The 26,809-nt window shown below is 46.0% G+C and overlaps 1 protein-coding gene, 1 long non-coding RNA gene and 2 pseudogenes across 2 annotated transcripts; 2 read left to right on the top strand and 2 right to left on the bottom strand.

The window, feature by feature from the left end:
- Positions 1–5,974: 5,974 nt before the first annotated feature.
- LOC120640252 lies at positions 5,975–6,421 on the bottom strand. Its single transcript, XM_039916108.1, has one exon. It carries the CDS (start codon positions 6,419–6,421, stop codon positions 5,975–5,977), a length of 447 nt encoding a protein of 148 aa, XP_039772042.1.
- Positions 6,422–9,243: 2,822 nt separating this feature from the next.
- Positions 9,244–12,892, top strand: LOC120642406 (annotated as a pseudogene).
- Positions 12,866–14,416, bottom strand: LOC120642624. Its single transcript, XR_005662660.1, has 2 exons — positions 13,850–14,416; positions 12,866–13,266 (listed from the first exon to the last, which is right to left on the bottom strand). It is a non-coding gene; the product is annotated as an uncharacterized LOC120642624 (long non-coding RNA).
- Positions 14,417–18,621: 4,205 nt separating this feature from the next.
- Positions 18,622–21,973, top strand: LOC120642558 (annotated as a pseudogene).
- The last annotated feature ends 4,836 nt before the right edge of the window (positions 21,974–26,809 follow it).

Below are 26,809 nucleotides of genomic sequence, written 5' to 3'. Positions count from 1 at the left end.
ATGCGTAGTTTGAAATTGGAATATAACATCCTTAGAGGTGAACTGAGAATAAACTTTTCCTTTATAACTAGATGTACATGAGATGTGCGACGTAAGCCAAAACACGGGTTTATGAGGCCGGAGCTGTCCGGACCTCCGGGCCCCCAGTCTTAGGTACTACGGTACTCTCCCAAGGGAGGTAGAGCATGCAGGCTTAGGGTACGAAACCAGGCTAAGCGGCTACACGGCTCCAGACCTCCCAGGAGGGTGAGTATGCTTCCCTGAACCTGGTTCGCAGAGATCCGGACCCCTCCACGGGGGAGGCTCACCGGACTGGACCACACGGAAGTACTACCTAGTTACAAAGGAAAATATTTTATTCCCTGCTGGGCCTCTAAGGGTAGGACTTACAGAGATGTAGAGTCGGGGGTGCGACCGGAGTCGGCTTTCCGCTGGAGAGAGCCACCAGAGTCGGCTTAGTGCGACCGGAGTGGGCTTTACGCCGGAGCGGGCTTGGTGCGACCGGAGTCGGCTTTCCGCCGGAGCGGGCTTGATGCAACCGGAGTCGGCTTTCCGCCGGAGCAGGCTTCCTCACATGAGTGAGGTATGCTGCGAGCTGGGATTTGTCGCTCCGCCGCTCGCAGCTTGTGAGGGAGCCCTTGACGGGCGCCCTGACTCTTGCCGACGTGCAGCGCGCGCCGCTACCGATGGTGGCTGCTCCACGGGCACAGTTGCCCCTGGCGCAGGAAGGCGAGAGGCGTGTGGCGCGGATGACGCCACACCCTCCGTCATCTCCACGTCGTCGTCGTGGTGGGAGTGCTCAACCACCCGAGCCATGGAGATGGGCAAGAGATGAGCTAAAACTAGCTAAAGCGCCCCTACCTGGCGCGCCAAATGTCGTGGTGTGGCAACCACAGCCGGCTGGCGGAATGCACCCGCCTAAGCCCAGAGGGTGAGTACTTGGGGGTTAGCTAGCGACCAGTTCGATCTCGCTCAAGAACACAATGAACACCAAGGGTTTAGAGTTGTTCGGACCGTCGGAGCGTAATACCCTACGTCCACTATGTGTTGTATTGCCTTGCCTCGAGAGAGTCTGCGAGAGCTTGGGCGAGCCTGAGTGTGTGATCTAGGGAGCTTGGAAAGAATTATCTTGGCCTTGGCCTGTGTGTCCGTTTCTAGCGGGCGTGCTCTCCCTTTTATATGTCCAAGGGGAGCACATACACAGAGCGGGGCCCCGACATATGGACCCGGCGATGTATTATAAACTACACTTTGGCCTTCAATGCCTCAGATCCGGAGATCTTGTCGTCGGCTTCTGTGCGTAGCTTCTGACCAGGGATGGTCTTGAGTTGTCCTGTCAGAGTAGAGTCTAGCCTCTGCAGCCGCGCGTCGAGGTCATGATGAAGCACCGAACTACTGACTCAGTCACTGTAGCAGCGTGCACTGTTGCTCCAGTCAGTAGCTGGTCATCATGACTCGTCGCTCATGCACGTGACGCCGAGTCTTTAATGCTTGCCTTGGTAACTGACGAGCCGCCTCGGTAACTAGCGATCCACAGTGTGGACTGACAAAAGCTGCCCCGTGCCCAGAGGCAGCAGAGCCCGCCCCAACCACTCGCACTTAATGCGGGTGGGTGAGGGAGCTTCCAGCGGAAGGCTTGCACCCGCGCCCGCGTCTGCGTGACACGTGGCGGCTCCGGACCCCTCCCGCTCAGCTAGCTGAGCCGAGAGCTCACGGGGGTCCGGATATGCACGTGGAGGTCCCGGACCCATCTGCGGGAGTCCGGATGGCACATGGAGGTCCCGGACCCACCTGCAGGGGTCCAAGTCCGCGGCCACAAGTGCTGAGCATTTCCACCTCGGGGACACGTGGTGACACTGGACCTGTCCCCGAGCGGGAAGCGGGTCCGGGACCGTTGGTCCGGTGAGATGGAGTCGGGCCCCAAGGGTCCGGCTGCTCAGCTCCTTAGGGAGTAGTTACGGATAACCACGCGAGTCTTGGCACAGTAGGAGTGGGTACCCCAGTTGCAGGGTACCGACAAAACCCCTCAAGCCAAAAGCCTTGCATGTCTAGATAAAGGGCTAAGTGTACCCTTAGTCGGGTAAGCCTTGCTGAGTATTAATATACTCAGCCTTGCTTGTGGCTTTGTTTTTCAGGTGGTAAATCTAAGGATGTGGCTGACGTCATGTACGGGCTTCATCATGACGTCTTGTTTCGACGCTAGACTATCGTTCGTTTTTTTCGTCAAACTTGAACTCTGCTGTACTTTTATAAATTCAAACTCGGTTTGTAACAATAATTCAGTTTCATACTCTGTTCTATAAAATTTGTGGAATGTTGCAATCTCTGGACTGCTTTGTCAATCCTATTTCAAGTGGTTTAATCGGGATTTTACCCGACAGCACTGCCGGATTACTCCGTTTTAAGTGCGTGTTAACCCTGGTTGCCGTTTCGGTGATGGTTAGCGCACTTAAGCCTAAATTAATTTAGGCGGGGCTGCCACACATAACCGAGAAGAAACCCTTCATCAACTTTAGATGCAAACTTAGAGTTCTTGGGCTTCTTGTTTAGAATGAAGCACTTACTTCCAAAAATTCTAAAGTAAGACATGTTAGGCTTTTTACCGAGTAAAGTTCGTATGCCATCTTATTCAAGATCTTGTGAAGATATAAGCGGTTGATAGCATGACATGCCGTGTTGATTGCTTCTGCCCAAAATTGATCCGAGATCTTGTACTCATCAAATATTGTTCTTGCGGCTTCAATGAGAGTTCTATTCTTCCTCTCAACAATTCCATTTTGTTAAGGAGTATATGGAACCGAGAACTCATGACCAATTCCTTCTTCATCAAGATATTCTTCTATGTTGGTGTTCTTGAATTCAGTACCATTGTCACTTCTCACTTTCTTGATCTTGGTCTCAAATTCATTTTGAGCTCTTTTTGCAAATTTCTTGAAAGTTTTTGCACTTCACTTTTGTCATGCAAAAAGAATACCAAAGTGAAATGAGAATAATCATCAATAATGACAAGACCATATTTGTTACCACCAATGCTAATGTACGCCACCGGGCCAAAAAGATCCATATGTAGAAGTTCAAATGGCTTGGCGGTGGTGACGATGCTATTTGATGGATGTGGAACACCAACTTGCTTTCCGGCTTGGCATGCACTACAAACACGATCTTTCTCAAAAGAAACATTTGTTAGTCCTAGGATGTGATCCCCCTTTAGAAGCTTGTTGAGATTTCTCATCCCAACGTGAGCTAGTCGGTGATGCCATAACCCCAACCCAAGCTAGACTTTGTTATCAAGCAAACGTCAAGTTGAGCCTTCTCTTGAGAGAAATCCACAAGATAGAGTTTTTTCCTTGAGCATCCCCTTGAAAGCAATGGAGTCATCGCTTCTTCTAATGACGGTCACACCCTCGTTAGTGAACAAACAATTGAAGCCCGAATCACAAAGTTGTGAGATGGACAATAAATTGTAACCAAGTGACTCAACTAAAAGAACTTTTGAGAGAGTGAACTTTGAGTTTAGATTGATGTTACCGGTACCAAGCACTTTTCCCTTTTGATATTCTGCAAAGGTAATGAAATAATCTCCACTTGATGCGGTTATTGTTTCGAACATGTTCCTTTCTCCGGTCATATGATTTGTACACCCACTATCAATCACCCATGTTGAGCCACCGGAGGAGTATCCCTACAAAACAAAGTTACTTTTTTCTTTTAGGTACCCAACAATACTTGGGTCCTCTAATGTTAGTCACAAGCACTTTGGGCACCCATACATGGCTTTTCACTTTCGTGTTTCATGTACGGTGTCCTACAAACTTGGCAACCACTTTACCATAGTGGTTCCTTATCAAAACATAATCGGCATAAAAAGATACATATGATGATTCTTGTGCTTTGATCTTGGTTGGGTTGGGAGCATTGAACTTATCTTCCTTGGATGAGGATGCAACAATCATGGCACCCTCATCACATGTTGTTCCTCTCTTGACAAACTTAACATAACCACTTTCTTGAATTACATCATTTGTCTTACGGATGGGAGTGATCATGTTCACTAGACCTCCTTGTGCACCCAAAGCGGCCTTATTCTTGTTCTTGATAAACGGAATGGCATGTGGAGAACTTTGCCCATTCCTACCAAGTTCCTTACCTTTTTCAAACCCAAACTTATTCATGTATCTTGACCCAAATCTCTTGGTATGTTTCCCAAACTCACCTATCCTCGTTGAGGGATTTTTCTTTGGGACTTGAGCATGTGATGGAGTCTCTTCTTGCAACAAATGAGTGAGTCTAGAGATTTCTTTCTTCATTGCATTCATCTCAACATGGTTAGTAGCACAAGTTTGAATATCAATATTATAGCACCGTGCACAACCATTACTTGTTGAAGGACTAGATGAATTAGATGTCTCTCTAGTCTTAGAATTACTTTCCCAAAGAGTATTAAATTGAACTTCAAGTGCCGTGTGATTAGCTTGCAAGCTTGTTGTGCTTTTTTGAAGTTTCTCATTATCCTTCATTAAGAAAGTGTTAGTGTCATTGACAAAAGAAAATTTCCTAGTCAAATCATCCACCCTTTCCTTTTCACTAGAGAGTGACTCTTTCAACTCAAGGAGAGTACCATCCTTGACTTTGATTGAGTTCACAAGCATCTTGTTTTCCTCCCTTTCATTGGCGAGGTCCTTTTCAAGAGCCTTGAATTTTTCACTCTCAAGTCTAAGAAACTCTTCTTGTGTTTCAAGAGTCTCATCCGCTTCATCTAGTTTCATTATTAATTCCATCATCTTAGTTGTGGCTCCTTTTTCATATTTCTTGACTAACTTGGTAGCTACTACTTCATTATCTATTTCATCGTCCGATGAGTTTGGAGATGTTACCTTGAAATTTTTAGCCATGAAGCACATGATAGGATCTTCATCCTCATCGTCGGTGAGATCTTCAAATAAGCTCATAGGAAGTAGAGATGATGCCTTGAATGTCATTGTTGCAATATCCTCCTTCTCGTACTCACTTTCTTGTGGTGAATCTCATTCTTGACCAAGATGAGCTTCCCCGGCTTGCTTCTTGTATCTTGATCTATCTCTTTTGGATGTGCTTTTTTTGGTGTCTTTGTTCTTCTTCTTCTCTTCTGGACAATCCGCAATGAAATGCCCAACTTTGTTACACCCAAAATATGGCTTATTTGATCTTCTTCTTGGCTCATACTTCTTGTTTTTGCCAAAGTTTCTAAAGTTGCTTTTCTTTAACACTCTTGTGAAGTTCTTGATAAAGAATGCCATTTTTTTATCATCAATCTTGTCATCATCATTGCTTCATGTATCATCTTTTGAGTGTTGAGATGCTTTTTCTTTGCCTTTTGACTTTGCTTGAAGTGCCAAATCATTGTTCTTTGCAGCTTGCGCTTGAAGCTCGGCTAGATCTTGGTTGATTTTGACTCTCTTCAATTGATCATGGTGAGCCTCAATTCTTCTAAGGACATTTTCAGCGGTGAAGTGTTTGAATCCTCTTTCGGCTCTTATCAAGCTAGGTAACGTGACATCCCTAGTCATGTAAACGGTCAAGAGCTTGTCCACAATCTCACTGTCACCCACTTGTCACCACCAAGAGATTTGATTTGATTTGTAATCTTCTTCATGTGGTTGTACATCTCTTTGACACCTTCATCCTTCTTCATAGAGAATAAACTTAATTCATCTTCCAATGTTTTGATTCTTGATTCACGTACTTTTCTTGATCTTTGATGATTCACTAGGAGAGTGTCCCAAGCCTCCTTGGTGGTTTGTGCATCTTCTATCTTGTTAAATTCTTCGGGGCTCACGGATGTGTGAAGCATGTCCAATGCTTGAAAGTTTCGTTGGAGCACATATAATTGAATGGGTGTTGGAGTTTCATCTTCTTCCGGTATTTCACACCCAACCTCCACAACTTTCCAAACATCCTTGTGGATTGCATTCATGTAGCCAAACATCTTTGTCTTTCATTGATTGTATCCGGTGCCATCAAAGAAAGGTGGCTTGTCCATATGAATTGATGCATTGTGCTCACTACGAAGTGAAAAAGTGTAGTCATGAGCAACTCTTCGATAATCACCTTTTCCTTTTGATTTTGATGAGGTGCCCTTGTTTGAGGAGCGTGAGGCTCTTCTTTTGGAGTCGGTGTCGGAGTCATCACTTGAATTAATGATAACCCGGGAGCTGGACTTCTTCTTCTTTTGCTCCTTCTTCTTCTTCCATGCCTTCCACTTCTCATAGGACATCTCATCATCGAATGTCTCAACTTCACTCTCTTCTCCACCACTCTTATTTCTTTCTTTCTTGTCTCTTTTGGATGGCCCTACATTCTTGTCATTTTCTTTTTCATCACCGGAATCATCTTTTCCGCCTTCATCAACCAGATTCTTGGGATCCTTTTCATCACCCGACATCTTGACCTCTCCGGACGGTTAAGCCCTTTGAATGGATAGTCAAGCTCTGATACCAATTGAAAGAACTTTAAGATGCCTAGAGAGGGGGTGAATAGGCCCTGTAGCTCAAAAACACTTAAAAATATGTCAGACGCATACTCAGCCCGGATACTCCGGGTATAAGCCCGGATACTCCTGGTTTTGGGTCCGGAGTATCCGGATCTCTATCCAGAGACTCCGGATATAAACAAACTGAAAGGAAACTGCAAGAATCTATGTATGGAAAGTAGATCGAGCTAAAGTACGAGTACCAGGGGTTCCTTCAGGTTGATATCCAACAAACAAATCTCACTAGAAACTCGTGTAAGAGTAGATCGAGCTCAAACCCTAGAAATGAAGTCACACAATCAAATAGCAAGAAAGCAAGTAATACAACAAGAGAGAGGCAGAGATTTGTTTCCCGAAGTTCACACCCGAAGGTACTACGTCTCTGTTGAGGAAGGATTCAAGAGACAATGCTCAAGAACCCCTATGTTCCTTACTCAAGGGCGAGATCACCTCTCAAGCCCAAGGTCACTCACTATGGATTCCTCGGCGAGGAATGGAGCTTACAAACTTCTTGTGCAGCTCACAATCATGGTTGAGCAGTCACAAGCACGCCTAGCCGTCTAGGAGCACAAGGCTCCAAGACTAACAAACTTGAATCCGCGAGCTTGACCAAAACAAGTGCTCAAGAAGTTGGAATGAGGCTCACTAGCACGAATCCTTGCTCTTGCTTGCTTCTCACTCAAATCCCTCAAGGAAATTACTCAAGAATGGAGAGAGGGGAGTGAGAGAGCTCTTTTTAGCTTTGGAAGGAGTTCAGCTCATCAAAATGGGCAAGAGAGGGGGCTGAAGTGGTATGGAGGGGGTATTTATAGTCTTCAGCCCAGAACTAGCTGTTGGGCGAAAGGGTACCCGCAGACTCCGGGTATATGCCCGGAGACTCCGGGCAACCCTAAGTTTCAGCCCGTGAACAGTGACCCGGACACTCCGGGCAACGGGGTCCGGAGTATCCGGGTTAGGCAGGGAAAAACTTCGATTTTTGCTCTTTTGAGTTGTTTTGTGGCTCACAAGTGTTTGTCTAGGTTATCTTGAGTACTAGTTTCAAATCAACACCTTTGAATCAAGTCTCTCTTGATAGTACGACGTTTCTATACTCAAATTTCAAATATAAAATCTAATTTCTTGAGTATGCTTGAATTACGCCTTTTCATTTCCTTTCTGAGGGGTCGTACGTCGCCATTCATTTCACCTGTACAACCTTATCACCTGCACACATACTCAATCACGCAATTAAACATACATGTGCTTTGTCATTATTTACCAAAACCCACTTAGGGGCTTAGATCACTTTCAGGTATAGTAAAATACCAAATAGACTATTCTGTCAAGATAAAAAATTTAAGAAAATAAATAAAAAACTAGCTACCTGCGCTATTAGCACGGGCCACCATGAAAAAAATGTGATTTCACTATTAAAGTCAAAACTAAAGAAGTTTTAGGAGGAGATGAGGTCCAACCAAATAAATTGTTAGTGTGCGATCTAGGAAGCATGTTAGCAACTAAAAAACCATTGGCATGGCCATGGAGAAGTATAATTTAATAGCATTGTTAAAAAAACAAAAAAACTATGAGTAGAAAAAAGTGAATTCGAGTGAGACTTTGAGAGAGTGATGACGACCACTGCCGGCTATAATAATAAATTTGTAGAGCTCGTTGCACGTAATAGAGAAAATATACCGCGACCATAAAATAAAATAAATGTATATATACATAAATTTTAAGGAATTACAGATGGAAGAATAAAAATAAAACTAGCCACCCGCGCTATTTGCGCGGGTCACCTTGCTAGTTTTCTTCGTAACGATCAGTTAAATTAATCCAATATAATGCTGCCTTTCAAAAAAAATCACCAAGCCTTCGTGAGAAAGGGAAGAAGAATCGCAGAAAACAGGGAGCGTGCTCCACTGTTCCTGGGGTGAAGGATTTTGGCGCAACTGTGAACGTGACGGCGCACGCAAGCGTACGGTAAATCGGGTAACAAACAGCCGCGATTGGCCGGCGACCATAAATTTCCCTGCTCCCCACGTAGCGTGATTGCACGGCACCATCGAGATACCCGGGAGAGCCAGAGCTGAAGCCAAGAACAGGGAACGGCGAACGGGCTTTGGGCTTTGGCCGGCAGCTAGGCAGCTCGTCAGCACAGCATCTTCTCACAAAGCAACGACGACGAATGGAGCAGCCACATATCTTTGCGGGTCCATACACGATTCCTGATTTCCGTTGATAATCCGGAGCATGACTTGGCCATACCTATCCAAAAATGTATTACGGATATGCCGAGCTAGCAAGCAACTCGTCCTATTCATACAACTGGGCAGCTAGCCACCTCTGCTCTCCACCTCACTTCAGTCCAGACTCCACGATGCCGTCGGCCGACCCCACATGTCAGTCTCTGCTCATCGTCCCAGTATCTACTACCCCTTTGGCATTGTTTCAAGAAGAGCTTCAAAAACAGCTTCTTGTGAAGCTATGTCAAAGAGGTAAAACTGTAGCAGTTTCTCTCTTGAAGCAACATGTGAAGTTATCTATGTGCTTCCGCTAGCGGGGTGAAGCTAAAAACGTGACTTCATCCAACTTTACTAAAAAGAAGCTATTTCGCAAAACGTTTTTCAAAACAGATTTAGTTTTATCAGAAAAGCTATTTCACCAGAAAAATCGCTTCACACTGTTTTAAAAGAATGGGGCCTAAATATTCTCTCGGAGGTCTCGACGCCGTCCCGTGACAGCACTGCAGCGGGCAGCGGTCGCTTAAACCCGCAAGCCACTCGAGGGTAGAGCCAAATTTCTTCGATCGAATCATCCCCCCAGTTCCACCTAACGGCTAGACCCCGCCATGCTTTTCGCCCTCCTCTGCCTCCTCGCCCTCGCCGGCGCCGCGGCGGCGGCGGCGCCACCGCCGAACGCGCGCCCCTGCGCGTCGCCGGACTCGGCGAGCGCCTACCCGTTCTGCGACGCCTCGCTCTCCATCCCGGCCCGCCCGCGCTCGCTCGTCTCGCTCCTCACCCTCGATGAGAAGATCGCGCAGCTGTCCAACACGGTGGACGGGGTCCCGCGCCTGGGCGTCCCGCCCTACCAGTGGTGGTCCGAGTCCCTCCACGGGCTCGCCGACAACGGGCCCGGGGTCAACTTCTCCTCGGGCCCGTCCGCGCCGCCACCGCCTTCCCGCAGGTCATCCTCTCCACCGCCGCCTTCAACCGCTCGCTGTGGCGCGCGGTGGCCGGGGCCGTAGCCACCGAGGCCCTCGGCATGCACAGCGCCGGCCAGGCGGGGCTCACGCACTGGGCGCCCAACATCAACATCTTTCGCGACCCGCGCTGGGGCCGCGGCCAGGAGACGTCTGGGGAGGACCCCGCCGTCGCCGCCGCCTACTCCCTCGAGTACGTCAAGGGCTTCCAGTGGGACTACGGGGAGGAAGGCAGGATTAGGCTTTCGGCCTGCTGTAAGCACTATACAGCGTATGACATGGAGAAGTGGGAGGGCTTCTCGAGGTACACCTTCAATGCCAAGGTGAAGACATTCAGGCCTTATCATTTCTCTGAACTTATATAATCTCAAAAACAAAGAAGTCAAGGAACAAAGCTGCTTCTCTAATAGCCCCGTTGAATAGGAGGGCGAAGGCTTTTTCGAACTTTTTTATAGAGAGGGTCTTCAACCTTCTTAGCAAGAGCCGTACGAGGCTGCTCACAAGCAAGGTTCACCAAACCGGTGGGAACCGTTCCGGTTTGGTCCGGTACCCAACCAGCCAAAATTCAAAATTTAAATTTAAATTCAAAAAATGAAAAATTTCTAAAAAATTCCTAAAAATACTTCAAGGTGCAATGAATCTAATAGTGTCAAATTTTCTCAAAAATTCGTTCATTTAGTATAGTTGGCGGGGATTTAAAGTTAAATCAAAAAAGAAAAAGAAAAAATGGGCCGGCCCATTAAGACCCACCGGTCAAACCGGCCGGTAAACCGGTCAAACCGGTCGGTAAACCGGTAAAACCGGCCGGTAAACCGGTTGCACGGGAGTTTTTGAATTTGGATTTGAATTCAAACCGGTCAAACCGGCCGGTAAACCGGTAAAACCGGCCGGTAAACCGGTCAGAACTGGTTGCACGGGATTTTTTGAATTTATTTGAATTTGAATTTGAATTCAACCGGTTTCCACCGGTTACCGGTCAAACCGGTCCGGTAAACCGCTACCAGAGGGCGGCGGTTTGACCGGACCGGTCGATTTGGTTAACCCTGCTCACAAGCCGGGCCACTGCACAGGGGTTTCGGTCAACACCTATATATTAGTCAAGACATAGAGAAACACTGACATGTCCTGCTCCAGGGAGCATTTTGAGATGTTCATGAAAAACTGGGTTGAGATTTTAATTTCCGGTCAAAATATTTATCTTCATGTGGTTTGGTTATCAGTATGTTCAGCTGAAAGTTGAAGTACAGGCTTGGAATCACCATATTTAACAAGTTGTGATTGTCATGAGATAAGAAAAAAAGTTGTCGTCATGGCAATCTGCCACTGGCAGGTAACTGCACAAGATTTGGAGGACACATACCAGCCTCCTTTCAAGACCTGCATCCAGGTGGCGCGCCAGCTGCTTGATGTGCGCATATAACCAAGTAAATGGTGTGCCGATGTGTGCTCGCAAAGATCTTCTGCAGAAGACCAGGGATGAGTGGGGCTTCAAGGGGTACGCAGCTTGCCCTAACTCTGAATTTGTCTGTCTTGAGCCTTGAACCTTGAATATGTCAGGAACAACAATGAATTTCATTATATCAACCCCAGACCCCAGCATTTTCATTATTGTTTATGTGTGTTCATTTGATTCGTTGAAGGTACATTACATCTGATTGTGATGCTGTGGCAATTATCCACGAAAATCAGACATACACTACTTCAGATGAGGATTCAATAGCAATTGTTCTTAAGGCAGGTTAGTAGCCTCAATCACAAATGTGATTTTCTTTGTGTTTTTTTTTGTCTTTATAAACTAGAAGTTTGATTTCTTGCTCAACCCTAGTATTTTAACTTAAAACATGTTGTGGTAACCCCTAATATCGGAAAGGTAATTATAGACTTGTTCCATATTTAGGCTTCTCATTTCTGCTTCCATTGATTCCTTGACAACATTATTGTTCAGATTTTTGATATCTAGTAAAAAATAGATTCCGTAGAACATCTAACCATTCATGTCTTCAATCTATCAACTAGTATTTCACTGAAGTGTTAGGATTACTCTCATTTTTGAAGGAATGGATCTCAATTGCGGTTCGTTCCTAGTTCGTCATACTCATACAAAGTCAGCAATCGAGAAAGGGAAGGTTCAAGAACAAGATATCGATCGTGCCCTTTTTAATCTATTCTTTGTTCAATTTCGTCTTGGGATATTTGATAAGTTCAACGACAACCGATTGGGGCCCAGTAATGTGTGCACGGCAGAACATAGAGAACTTGCAGCAGAAGCTGTAAAACAGGGTGCTGTCCTTTTGAAGAACGACAATGGTTTTTTGCCTCTGAAGAGAAGCGAAGTTAGGCATGTTGCTGTTATTGGACCATCTGCAAATGATGCATACGCAATGGGTGGAAACTATACAGGTCTAAAACCACTGCCTCAATTAAACATTTTGGTACCTTACTATCATGAATACATTTTTAACATTAGATTCACTTTATTCAGGTGTTCCCTGCAATCCTACAACCTTCGTTAAAGGCATGCAAGCCTATGTTGCACAAACAACCTTTGCTTCTGGATGCAAGGATGTTTCCTGTAACTCAACAGATTTGTTCAGCGAAGCCATTGAAGCAGCTAAAGCAGCCGATATTGTTGTTGTAGTTGCTGGGTTGAACCTGACAGAAGAGCGTGAAGACTTTGATAGAGTGAGCCTTCTCCTTCCAGGCAAGCAGATGAACCTCATACATACTGTTGCTAGTGTAACAAAGAAACCCCTTGTATTGGTTCTCTTGGGTGGTGGTCCTGTTGACGTTTCTTTTGCAAAGCACGATCCACGAATTGCAAGCATTCTTTGGCTTGGATATCCTGGCGAGGTTGGTGGGCAAGTCCTTCCAGAAATTCTTTTTGGAAAGTACAACCCAGGTGAGCAAGCAGCTTAAACTTCATGAAAAAGTTGTGGTGGCTGTTGGACTAATCTGGTGTGGGATAATGACAGGAGGAAAGCTGGCTATGACTTGGTACCCTGAATCCTTCACGGCTATTCCGATGACTGATTTGATGAACTTGTAAAGAAACATGCTGTAAAGATTCATCATTGAGCTGGATGCAAGTACAGTAAACATGTTGTGAAGAGACATCATAGGATTAGATGCAAGTGCAGTTGTTATTGCAGCATAAACTGTAAGAAATACCAGAGAAATACATCCAGCACACCATTCTGAATCGAGTTATCATTGTCTGTGATTAAACATTGTTTGCGGCTAAGTTTTAAATTAAAGTGACTCTTGAATTATACGGGAACGATGTAAAGACTCATCGTTAGGTTGGATGCAGGTACAGGAAAACATGCTGCAGAGATTTCCAATTGGATCGGACGCAAGCACAGTTGCAGGCTTGCAATAAGAACTGCCTGAAATGCATTCACCAGACGGTTCTGCTTGTACACTTCTGCCCTGGCTGCCATACTGGGTTCGCGGCGTTCACAGTTCTCGCAGATTTCGCTGTCTCGAAGCCAAAAACTTGCCATTTCAGGCGTTCAGTACTGCCAAACCGAGCCACGGGCCCAGCCCAGGCGCGCGGCGTCACCACACCACACGCGAACTGGATCGAAGGCCGTGTTTGGTTAGGGGTGAAATTTTTTCGCCCCTTTGACCACTAATTAGAGGTATTAAATGAAGTCTAATTACAAAATAATCTTCACAATTATGGTACTGTAGTATGTGTTGTAGCTAATAAAGTCTTTGACCGTATAATTAGAGGATGACTGGTTAACATTACGATCAAATAAAATAACACCAAAATAATATGTAAAAAATACAAATTGATCCTACCAATAAGTGAAGTAATTAGGATCTAACCGACGCCTAGTTGCATGTGCTTTTCATTCATCAATTTCAGAGTAATATTCACAACTAAATTTCCTAATATACACATAGGGTGATATGGGCATATAACTAAAAACCTATTCACACAAATGGCAGATAAACATCAGGTGAAAGCAAAATGATAGCTTGCAACCAGAGATAAACATTACAGAGATGAGTTTGGTAGCTAGCTAGCAATCACTTCCACTCAAAATTGAATTAATTGCAAAAGCAATCTTTTCAACAATAATCTCCAAGCGAGACCCAAGCGGGCATGAGGGAATGAACAAGACAGTTGGGGCGGAAGCAAGCGCGCATACCTTGTCAATCTTCTCAAAGGAGTCGACGCGGCGAGGGGCCCAGCCGTTGATGACGACCGGCAACAGTGGAAAGCTAGGTGGGCCGGCCGGCGGCAAGCTGCCACACGCACGCCCTGTTCGCGAAGCTTCTCTGTGGGTGTTGACGGCTGATCGGAACTTCCGGCAGCGCAGGCTCCGGCTCAGGTGGCTGCAGATGCGGCGGGCGGTCGGGGCTGGGCGTGGAAGACTGGCGTGACCATCGCCGACGCGACGCCGGGGGGCGAGCGGACCGGCGAGCAGCACAGGCCCTGCCCCGGAGGCCGTCGAGAATGAGTCCCAGAGCGGGGGATGGGATGCGGGAAGGAGAGACCGTCTCGATCCGCCCGCAGGCATTGCCTTCGAAGGGGGGAGAGGGAGGAGTGCGACGGCCTGGGGTAGCGAGGACGGTGGCATAGGCAGCGTGGACGGCGCCGGATGACCCCAAACTCCTGCGGCAGCGGTGGAAGAGCCAACAGATATAATCGAGCGGCAACCTAGGAGGATCGTACGGCCAGAAATCGCAGGCGGGACGACGATGGTGCGGGGGAGGCGACGGGTCGGGCGACGTACCGTCGCCTTGTTAGATTTATTAGTAGTATACAGTAGATTAGGTGTGGTTACTGTAGTATTACTATAGTCAATCATGGTGGAACTTGACTTATTAGATTCGTTTCGGAAAGTTATACTCATTCGTAAAAAAAATCGCAAATAAACTTCTTTTAGTACTCCATACATATATTTGTTTTTTTTTAAATTTTTTTCACATTATAAACCAAACATGGCCGAAGCTGCCCCACATGGCATGCCTCCCTTTCTCTCCACATCCCACCCACCCACCTCCCCTCGCCCGCCGCATCGCACTCGGATTCAGATCGCCGGCAGTCGACTCATCTGCGTCGTCCGGCTGCAATCCAACAGCAGTGCCTCAAAACTCCTCTCGCGGGCCGCGTGCTGGGCCTTAGCCCAATAAGACTACAACCTTTGCCAATGAAGGACGATCCGCTCGGCTTTTTAGCGCCAGTGGTCGCTGTTTTGGCGCCGGAGCTCGTCCTTTTGGCGCTACGGCGAGCCGCGAGACGGCAATCCTCTAGTGCCGAGGGCGAGCCATGAGGCAGCGATCCCCTGGTGTCCGTGGTTGTTCGTCCTGATAGAAGAAGAGGTATGTAATCTGCACTCCTTTCTCTTCCTGTGTGTTCATATTGTAATGGTGGTGTTCTAATTTAGTCTCTTTGCTCGTCCCTCTCGTTAGATTGTGTTGGAACTGATTGAGTGAAACTTCTATTTGCTTTCAACAAAACGAAATCTGCACATCTGAGATGGAAGAAAATAGGTGTGTAATGCCATGGTTGCTGCTTCTTCCCCCATGAGATCAAATAGATTTTAGTTGTTCCAATTATCACTTACCTTTTGCTTGTAGGGAGGACTTGTTGCCTAGTTTGTTACCTAAAGTTGGCATGGAATTCAAAACTATAGATGAAGCTTGGATGTTTTGGATTAGCTATGGAGGCCAAAAAGGATTTGAGGTTAGAAAAAGGTACGCAAACAAAAGGAAGGATGGAACAGTTAGGTCCTGCAGATACGTTTGCGCAAATGAGGGTCACCGATCAGAAGATAAAAGGGGTCATCTAACAAAGTGTCCAAGAGCTAAAACTAGAACTGATTGTCAAGTTCGCATAGGTGTTGTACTCGACCAGGAGAAGAGAATTTATAAAGTGGCTGATCTGGTTTTGGAACACAACCACATCCTTCATTTGCCAGAAACCTCGCACTTGATGGCTTCTCAAAGAAAAATTTCAGAATTACAAGGTTTTGAAATTGAGACAGCTGATGATGCAGGAATTAGGCCTAAAGCAGCACATGATTTGGCTAGTCTCCAAGTTGGTGGCTCATGTAATCTCAGTTACACTCTTCGTGACCATAAGAATTATTTACGAGGCAAACACCAACGGGAGATGGCATATGGTCAAGCAGAGAGCATGCTCATGTATTTTCAAGATAAAATTGCTGAGAACCCGTCATTTCAATATGCATTGCAGTTGGACGAGGAAGAACAAATAGCAAACATATTCTGGGTTGATGCTAAAATGCTCATTGACTATGCTTATTTTGGTGACGTTGTCAGTTTCGACACTACTTTTGGAACAAACAAAGAAAGCAGACCATTTGGAGTATTTGTCGGGTTCAATCATTTTAGGGAAACAGTGGTTTTTGATGATGTTCTCTTGTACGATGAGACATTTGAGTCCTTCAAGTGGTTATTTCAAACCTTCCTGAAAGCACATAGTGGCAAGCAACCTAAAATAATCTATACTGATCAAGATTCTGCAATGGGAAAAGCAATTAAGGAAGTATTTTTAGAAGCATGGCATGGTTTGTGCACTTTCCATATTATGCAGAATGCTACTAAACATCTAAATGAAGCCGACGAGGAAGAATCCAATATTTCTCCCAAACAGAAAGCTGAAGACAACGAGAAAGAACATAGTATTCTTGCAGATTTTAGTGCATGTATGTTTGAGTACGAAGATGAGGAAACATTTGGACAAGCATTTAACACCCTAAGGGCAAAGGCAAGCAAGCAAAGTTGGTTGGATAGTATATACATGGTTAAAGAAAAATGGGCTGAATGTTACATGAAGGATGTGTTTGCATTAGGCATGAGAAGTACACAATTGAGTGAGAGTCTAAATAGTGAACTGAAAAGGCATTTCAAATCTAATTTTGATATCATTCGATTTCTTAAGCATTTTGAAAGGGTGGTGGAAGATAAAAGGAAAAAAGAGCTAGATGCTGAATTTGAATTAAGGAAGAAAATACCTAGAACCAAAATGAAGACACCTATGCTAATCCAAACTTGCAAGCTGTACAGACCAATTATATTTGAAGCTTTTCAAGGTGAATATGAAAGGTCCATGGTACATGTACCACGGCATTGGAAGACAACAATGAATATCTTGTAGGAATTGGGAGTCTTGATGAAAATTTTACATTTGAGAAGGAGTACAAAGTTACTGGTGATCCTTTAGAGCAAATCAGTACCTGCAGTTGTGGGCAATTTGGTAGAATTGGAATTTTGTGTGGCCATGCTCTAAAAGTCCTTGATTTGATTAATATCAAATCACTCCCAGGACAATACATTTTGAAGCGTTGGACACGAGAAGCACGTAGTGGAACAGTGCATGACAACCAAGGCAGAAACATAGTTGAGAATCCAAGATTAAATGATATGCTTCGCTACAAAGATCTGACTCGAAAATTTCTCAATTTGGCACTTCGGGTTGCCAGTCATCCACGGTGCACCTTGCTAGTAAACAACACACTTGATTCTCTTAGCAAGCAAGTTGATGAAGAACTCAATGCTTGTACTGGTACTATGGATCCAGTCACTGTTCCCACGAATGTTACTCCTCCAAGTGAGGTGATTATAGCACGCCTAAAGAAAAAGGAGGTGCAGACAAAAACCTCAAAGCGCAAAAAAAATGGCTTGATAAGATGCACAAAGGTACAAAGATGGGAAGTAAGAAAAAGGGGAAAAAATATGTGGTATGTAATAACACAAAATATGGTTGATTCTCTCTAGCTGTATTCAAGGGAGAAAGGTTCACTTGTATCTACTTATTTGATTCTCTTTCACTAGAAGAAACAAGAAATTGCAAAAGTGACATTGGATGATAGTGCTGCAGTCCAAAATTTTCCCCTAGTACTTCTTGTCCCAAGGAAGGGATGTCCGAATCATACATAGCCATCAATACCTTCTCTCAACTATTGAAGGTAATATTTCAAAATAATGATTAATGTAGTGATGCACAAAGTTTTCTGTTAATTTTCTTTCATTTTGCAGGGAGCAACAACCGATCATTTTAATGTTGAATTCTAGTACTCAAGTTTGGTTTTGGAGAATAGCTTTTGGTCCTATGTTTCAAGTGTGAAGTTCAGTATGTGCCTTTGAGCTCTGCAGCCTTTTGTCTCTGTTTCAGTATGCCAAAGAGGCCTTTTGTTTATATTTTAGTATGCCAAAGAGGCAGAAAACGGGTATAATATTTTGAGCTCTGCAACCTTGTGCTCATTTATATGATAGTACAATTCAAAACACAATTTGCCATCTATGCAATTTGCAAAGTCATTGCTGCTTCCTAACAATCAAAACTTGCCCAGTTAACTACCACACGCACATTTCACAGCACACATTCAAGCAGGATGTACAGAACACACTATATCTGGAAGCTTCAGCTTTGTAGCCGTGCTCTCGTGATCTGCTGCTCCACCGGCTCGGGCACTCCGGAGATCCACTGGCGCGGGCGAGACAGGAGCCACACGCAGGGCACCGCAGCAGGCCGCGGCCGCTGCAGCCGGGGCGCGGCACCGAGGTCCAAGTAGGGGCTCGGCCGCCGAAGCGCGAGGAGAAGGGGCTCGGCTGCCGGGGCACGAGGAGAAAGGGCGCGGCCTCGCGGTCAAGCTCTGCCACTGCCAATCCCAAGCGGGGAGCGCCGGGCAGCTGCAGCCTGCTCCCAGGGCGAAGACGTTTGAGAAGAGCTCAATCTGCATTGAGGAGACGAGAAAGACGATGGTCGATGGTGAAGGGGAATAGGCAGGGTTGTGCTTTAGGCTTAGATGGGCCTCTCTGATTGCCTGCTGCGCGACCCGCGAGAGGAGTTTTGAGGCGCTGCTGTTGGATCGCAGCGGGACGGTGCAGATGAGTCAGACTGCCGGCTGCAGTCGAAGACCGCGACTGTAGGCGATCTGAATCCATCGCACTCGGCGCCCGCACCCAAACAACACGCGCGCCCCTTCCTCCCGTTCCTTCTCGAACTTCCCCGCCCGTCCCCGTCGCGGATCGCACCACCATGGCCGGCGCTGGCCTCGCCGTCCCCGTCCCCGTCGCCTCCCCTCCGCTCGCCCGCGCCTCCGCGTCCGCCTACACCGGCACCGCGCGCCGCGTCTGCGCGATCCCGTCCTCCCCCTCCTTCAGCAGCAGCAGCTTCAGATCCTCGCCGCTCCGCGCGACTGCCGGCTTCTCTGGGAACAGGCGTCGCCCCTGCCGCGGCGCGTCCGTAGCGTCAGGGCCAGGACACGACCATCGAAGGTATCTAACTAATTACGCACGAGCTCGGTGGCTCACCAGTCACCACTCTGTTGCGGTTCGTGTTGCGATCTGTTATGGAATTATTAGGTGGTGAGCTAGTGACCCGGGTGACGCGTGTACGTGGGTTTCATCGGCGCGTAGAAGTAAGATCCTGCTTCTAGTGTGATTACGCATTGATCTTCATTGGTTCCTGGAAATGGGCAGTAGGATGTCACGCCTCTTAGAACTTGGATCGCGCGGTCTCCTCAATGTAGGCAACTGTTTGGAGGAATTAGGGGATCGAAGGCTAGAACAGAGATTTAGGCATGTGAATGGATGACCTGCTTTATAGTATATATCGCAATATCCAATATTGCCGTGCACCGCTGGACTCTGTTTATCGTGGGGGCGCTATACATATGGAAGCATGTACCTGATAAAGTTGAGTTGCTATAAGTCCTAAATTGTTCCATAGTGGTTACATTTATTGATTTCTGTATGTATGTATCACACACGTGGTTCATGTGCCCCTTGTTAGAGCATCTCCAACAATTTCTTATATTTTCTCCCTAAAACTAGATGTTTGCCAACTCCCTAAATAGATATAGAAAAAGAAAAAAGTGTTCATCTCCAACAGTGTCCTATTTTTTCTCCCCAACAATCAAAAATTATGGATGCACAGCGCCTCGCGATCCCTTCCCTCGGTGCCGTCCTTGGCTGCCATGCCCTCGACGCTTGTCCGTGCTGCTGCTGCTGACCCTCGGGGCGGGGTCCGCCCCGCCGCCGAGCACCGCGGCGGCCTCCTTGGCCGCCTTGCGCCACTGCTCGCTCTGCACGCGCACGTTTCGCCTCGGCCTCCAGCGCCTACCGGGCGTTCTCCGACGCCCACGGCCGCTCGGCGAGCCGGGCCTCCCGCGTCGCGCCCTCCCGCAGCACGTGCTCGGCCTCACGCCCCCTCGTGGACGTCGCCTTCGCGGCCTCGGCGGCCTCCTCGGCCATCTTGCTCAGTTCGGCATTGTTGGCCTCGAAGGCAGCGATCTCCGTGTCCTTCACCATCAATTCTGCAATGAGCTTGTCGACCAGCTCATGTCCTTGGCCGTCAGCTTCGCCCTCAGCAATTCAACCTCCGGGCTCCCCTTCTTGCCAATCCATCGTCATCGGCAACAGCGTTGCCCGCCTCCTCGTCATCGCCAGTCTTGTTGCCCTCCTCGACGACCGGGCCCTTGTTGTTCCACGACTCGCCCGACACGACCGCCTGCGACCTCATGTAGTCTTCCTCCCCGTTCGCACCGTCCGCACCACCAGCAACCCCGTCGTGATCTGCTGGCGCCGGCACCTTGCTCGAGATTGATGGCGCAAAGGAGAAGGCGGCGCGAGCGGCACCTGGGTCCGCGACAAAAAAACGGCTCATGAACGGGAAGAGAGGCGATCGGGAGGATCGATGTGTGCGTATTTTTACGCACAGGAGAGGGAGATTTGGCAATTGTTAGGAGATGGGGAACTAGGATAGGAAACTATTGGAGAGGGGTTTCTTCCATTTTTCCGAAAAAACAAGGATAAGAAAGTGAGATTGGGAACTCTTGGAGATGTTCTTATCTTGTCATCTTTTTGTTATGGGGGCATGTGAAACACTAATCCCTTTAATTGTAAGAGGATGTATCATACTATTTGGTCCTCCGATGATTGAATGCACTTCCTATCACTCCCTTTAGTGTGACTGTTGTCCCAACAATTCTATTGAGGTTTGACATAAAAGCTGTTTACTACATTGAAATTTGCAAAGATTAAAGCAGCGATGCTTATTGTTTAGCCATGAATAAAAGCTCAGGAGATTGATTACTTCTTAGTTTTTTAATATGCATCTTGCTTTGCACAAAATAGAGGCATATTCTAATTGTTCAGATGCATCATATTGGTTACTCGTTAGCACCAGGACTCAACTACCGGCTGATCTGATCTCGGACAAGAGCCAAAGTCCTGATATTTAGTTTGCTATGTTTGTCAATTGATCAATTTGGAGAATATGTGTTTGGGGCAAAATATTTTATTTTTATAATAAAATTTCCTTAAACTTCAGTGCTTCTTTGCAAACACATTCACACCAGACTCCTTTGCAATTTTGCATAACATTTGAAGTATTGTCGGCTAAGAATGAAAAGCCGGCATGAACACCAGTACTATACCTATGTCTGTGTCAATTTTCGTTGATTTTTGTTTGTTTGTACTATACCTATGTTTGTGCCAATTGTTGTTGATTTTTCTTTGTTGGTTCTATACCTATCTTTTCAAAAAAAAAAATATACCTATGTTTCTGTCAATTGTCCTTGATTTATTTTCCTGGTATATACATAACTTTGTGTCAATTCTTGTTGATTTTTTTTGTTTCTTGGTACTATACCTATGTTTGTGTCAATTGTCATGTTCTCACTTCTCAACTGTTCAATTGTAGTCCCAGATGTGACAAAGACAACATGGCAATCGCTTGTGATGGAAAGTGAGCTTCCTGTGCTTGTTGAGTTCTGGGCTTCATGGTGCGGGCCTTGCAAAATGATAGATCCAGTTGTTGGCAAGCTCTCAAAGGACTACGAGGGGAAGCTGAAATGCTACAAGCTCAACACAGATGAGAGCCCAGACATAGCAAGCCAGTACGGGATCCGGAGCATCCCCACCATGATGATATTCAAGAACGGCGAGAAGAAGGATTCGGTGATCGGTGCTGTGCCTGAGAGCACACTGATCGCATGCATCGACAAATTCGTTGAGAGGTGAAATGCCCAGCGGATCTCCTCAACACGGCTGCCTTTCAAAAGCCTGTGTTCAGATCAGTGGACCCGTACGCAAAACAGTTATATGCACCTGGTTGTAGATATCGGAATCACATTCGGTTATTGTTTTTGAGGAAGGCGGCATGAGTTGCTGTCCGCCCTAGCCTGGCTTTATTCCCGCGATCTTTGTTGGCTCCGAGTTGTGTGACATGGACGGCAAGAACCTCTCTCCTTATGATCATTTGCAAATAATAGTGTTGTATGGGCTTGAGATAACTACATCTTGTTTCTGAGATTCATTTGATTATTGCATATGATGCGTGAGCCAATTTCGGGTTGCGTTGCGTTCAGTAGTTTTACCCCCCGAATACGCTAAATCTTTCGGGAGAGTGTCGATTTGTCGAGTCCTGAGATCTTTCCCAGCCAAGGACCACAGGAAAATGGAAGAACTGCTGCACGCACGAACCTGTGTGTAATCCGCGGGCAGACAGTGCAAACGGTGGGCGGTGCGTTTGAATCTGCGATCTTGGGAACTTGTTTGTTTTGAGGGATTTTTATTAAATAACTGTCACATCTAAAGGAATTTTACTATTATCAAATAAAATCTGTTTATAAATATTTTTTGACAGCTGAGTGCTAATTCGCGAGAAGAATCTAATGAGCCTAATTAGTCCATAATTTGTTACAATGATGCTATAGTAACCATCAACTAATCATAGATTAATATACCTCATTAGATTCGTCTCACAGTTTAGCCTCAGGATTCTGCAGTTAGTTTTATAATTAATCTTTATTTAACACTTCTAAATACTAAAATTCTCTTTAATGTGACATGGATTAAAGTAACCCCTCAAACCCAACAATTCGTAGAGGGACGCTTGGATGTGCGTGGACAGGTCAGCATAGTCCCCTAGACTCAATGCAGACCTTATCTCCGATCCCGTCGTCCTCGCCGCGCCTACCGGACTAGAGACTGGTAGCGCTACCCCAACCCACCTGCTACAGCTCCCAGTCTTCCAGGCCCCGAATAAAGGATTAAAAGGCGCGGACCTGTCGACTCGAGCGATTAAACAAGAACCCCCGCGCGGCCGCTGGTGCTAAACGTGCGTCGGCGCCAGGGATCAGGGGGGATTTCGACCACATGGATGGCCCGCCCGACTCCGTTGCCTGGCACTGGCAGGTGGCCTCCGCGCGCCGTCGGCGTGGCGGAACGCGGCTGCCGGGAGGCCGCGACGCGCCCTCCGGGTGCCCCGCAACTACCGCATGATTGCTCGTGCGCGCGCAGGCGAAGGGCCCCCCCATATCCTATTGTTCCTATCGCGCCACGACGCCCGACCGGATCAGACGTGCACCAACCGTTGCGGCCACTGTTCGGTGACGGGGATCCTTATCTCCGCGACGGCGACGGCGACGACGCGCACGGCACAAGCAGGACGCGCGCCCGGAGCCCGTGACCCAAGCGAAGGCACGGAGCAGGAGCAGGTGACCGTCTGAGTCTAACCGAGGCCACGCTAGCCTGCCGCCGGCCGAGGCGACTTGTTTGACCATTGGGGTTGGCAGGCCTGAAAAAATCTGCATATTTTGCTTGGAGCGATGGCGTGTGTTGGCGCCGTAGCCGCGCCTGGCCACGCACGCCGCGGCGCGCGCACATGCCGCTCCGGCTCCGTGCTGGACCAGGGGTCCAAGCAGGCAGGAACCCCGTCCAGCACGGAAGCTGCCACTGCCGAGTCCGACCATCCAGATGGCTGGACACGGTTTTACTTGCTTGGCCCCCTGGTTTTCACTCGGCGGATCCGCGATCCGTCCGTGTGGCACACTGGTTTGTGGAAAGCCGGAGGTTGGCTGGTCACTAGGACTGGTCAGGGACCGCGACAGCTCACTTGCGGCTTTGCGAGCCTATCCGGCCGCGGTACTGTCCGCGCGGCTTGAATTCAGGGCCTGTTTACTACCTATAAACCCATAAACACAAAAAAACGTCACATCGAATATTTCGACGCATACATAAAGTACTAAATGAAATCTATTTATAAAATTTTTTACATAGATGTGCTGTAAATCGCGAGACGAATCTAATAAGCCTACTTAATCCATGATTTGCAACATTAATACTACAGTAACGATCCGCTAATTATTGATTAATTATGAATTAATTAGCATTATTAGATTCGTCTCGCGATTTACAATCCATCTGTGTAAAAAATTTTGTAAATAGACTTCATTTAATACTTCAAATTAGTATGATTCCAATGAAAAAAAATTGTGCCGGAACTAAACAGGGCCTCACCTGCCTGACCCTTTTTTCCAGCGTCAAATCCGGTGGGCGGGCGTCCGTTTACGTGTGTTACTAGAGATGTGTTAAGAGAGTAGAGGTTCTCTGTGCGGCTTCCTAGCACGAATTTTTTTATGTATAAAATACTAAATAAAATTTATTTGTAAAATTTTTTAAGGATAAGTGTAATTTTTCGCGACGAATCTAATGACGGTAATTAATCGATGATTGGTTACAGTGGTGCTACAATAATCATCTTCAAATTACATCTTTAGATTCTTTAAGGTTCCTAGCGCAGAGATTCTAAAATTAGTTTTGTAAACTGTCATTATTTAATATCTCTAATTATTGGTCAAAATTACTATAGTTTCTTGCGTAGCACCAACCAAACAGGGCCAGAGAAAGGAACAGAGAAGGTTCTATTTATTGGAACGCTGATGTTAGTGGGCCCTGTTTAGTTTCCAAAAAAATTTCTACAGTATCTGTCACATCGAATGTTCGGACACATGCATAGAGCATTAAACGCAGTTGAAAAAATAACTAATTACACAATCTAATTGATTAGCACGAAATGAATCTTTTAAGCCTAATTAGTCCATGATTAGAAATTATTTATCAAGTAATAACGAAATGTACTACAGTACTAAAATTCAAACCTTTTTGCGAACTAAATACAGCCTTAGCAATCTCTAGCATGAGTATTTTGTTTGGGCACCCGATGCTAGAGGAGAGAGAAGGGGGAGACTGTGGTTTGCGAGCCTAGCTTCATTCATGAGTAGGTGCAATGAGGTGCTATATATTGGAGTAAATTTTATTAAGCTAGTAGGGATGACATGGCATAGCATAGCACCTCTTAGGTTCCATATGTTGGAGTTAGGCGAGACTAATTACGCTGTCGGCTACAACAAGTAGTGGACTCCGTGACATTTAATTCAGAGTGAAAAGTGCAGCCAATTGAAATTAGACATTTAATGCAAACGAGAGTGCAACGAATAGAAGTAGCCGAAGCGCGTATGCGCCCGCTCGAACGAGCGACTCGCGAGCCGCACACCTTCCTCTCTCCTGCTTTCTCTCTTATCCTCATTAGATTTCGCCTGCTCCCGTAATTAGGGGTGGTAAAGGGCCCAACATTTTGAACTAGAAAATCTAAGGATCGGGCTTTAAAAGGGCCGGGCTCTAAACATATGTATTTTAGAACTAAAAATTTTAAGAGCTTTATTGGGCTGTGAAGAGGCCATTAGGGCCATGGCCCATTACCACTCCTACCCGTAATACTTGCTCTTACTATGCCATGAAATTGGCAGCCCCGCGTAATACTTGTTCTTACATGCCATGGAAATATGGAATTGGCGAATGGCAAATGGCAACGGGCAAGGCCGGACGTGGCAGCGGCTTTGTTTGCTTGTGGCTGACGGGTGGCTCGTCTGCTCGCGCTCGAATGGCAATGGGGGCGCAGAGCGCGCCATGCCGTAGCAGCAACACTGACGCTGAAAGCGACAAGGCGCTGCGCAAACCATACAGAAATTACGATCAACTAGTAGGTTGGCTTGTGCTAACGCTACAGATAAAAAAAAACAAACATATTTAAGTGCAGCATCACATGTTTAAGATGCAGTAAGAATCGAAAACAACCAAAGTTAGCTAAAGCAGTGGATAGATCAGTACAGAATAGTCTGCAAATATACAGATATAGAGTTCTGGAAGTTTAACGGGTAAAATTTAGCAGTCAATTATATGCCACAGCAGCTAAACAATTCTCTAAACTTTCTTATTGTATTTCTTTTGATACGCTTATAGATCAGTACCGAAGGATAAGAAGCAAATTCTAAACTTTTTTAATTTCATAGTCATTTTTGTGTAGCACATGCATGTGCAAATAGATTACTGGCTTTAGAATGAATTGTGAAAATAACTCAGCAAGATAGACAATAAAAGGTACAAACATCATGATAGAAGAGACAATAAAAGGTACAATAAAAGTGACGAAGGAACAGATTTATATTCAATCATTCAGCAAGATAGACAATAACTCAAATAAATACTGCATACTGATGGGAAAAGGTACAAACATCATGATAGAAGAGACAGGTGAATCAAGTGTTATTTATGTGAGTTTCCAGATTATTTTCAACTCAACCTATAAACTTGAATTAAGCATTATTGCACTGCAAACCAAAGACCTTTGAAGTGGAAAATGTTGTTACCATGTCCGAAAATTGCATCGAAAGCAGATGGAAGACCAATACTAAACAGGAGGGCTGTCACTATTTGCAAAATGGAATCTAAGTCATGTTCAGCTGTTGCAAGCAAACTCATGTCCTACAAAAGAGCATTGGAGTTACATGAGCATCAATGATTAGGACATGTCTGAGTTATTAAATCATATCATAGACATATATTTAAATAGGTGGCATCAAGAAAAAAACATCTGATCCAACCCCATTGTCCATTGAAATCCTGGATACTTTTTCCGGCCTTCTGCTCAAATGTGTGCAAAGAAAAGAACATGAGTCCTCCAAAATTAAAATGTAAAGCTTAAAAAAACAATCAATCAGCAAAGATTAGTCCAAATAAATGATGGATCCTCACTGAGAAGATCTCCCCCAATGGGCAGGAAATCCTCTTTCCTCTACGAATTGGAGCACGAACAAAGCAAGAGTGAGAACAGGATCAGACTGACCATCACAAAAATCAGAGGAGAAGGAAGCGCTTTGCTCACCATCTGGGATGGGGACCTCTCAGATTCTAACCTGGTCAACAATGATTCATTTTGATTCCAATAGAACTCCTTTTCGTCAAATATAAAACCCCACTGATGCAAGGAAATCATCTATAGATAAAACTTT

The sequence above is a fragment of the Panicum virgatum genome, chromosome 7K (assembly GCF_016808335.1).
Source record: "Panicum virgatum strain AP13 chromosome 7K, P.virgatum_v5, whole genome shotgun sequence".
NCBI classification, from domain to species: domain Eukaryota; kingdom Viridiplantae; phylum Streptophyta; class Magnoliopsida; order Poales; family Poaceae; genus Panicum; species Panicum virgatum.
The sequence above is the reverse complement of the archived record's forward strand: the minus strand, read 5'-3'. Positions and strand labels throughout refer to the sequence as shown.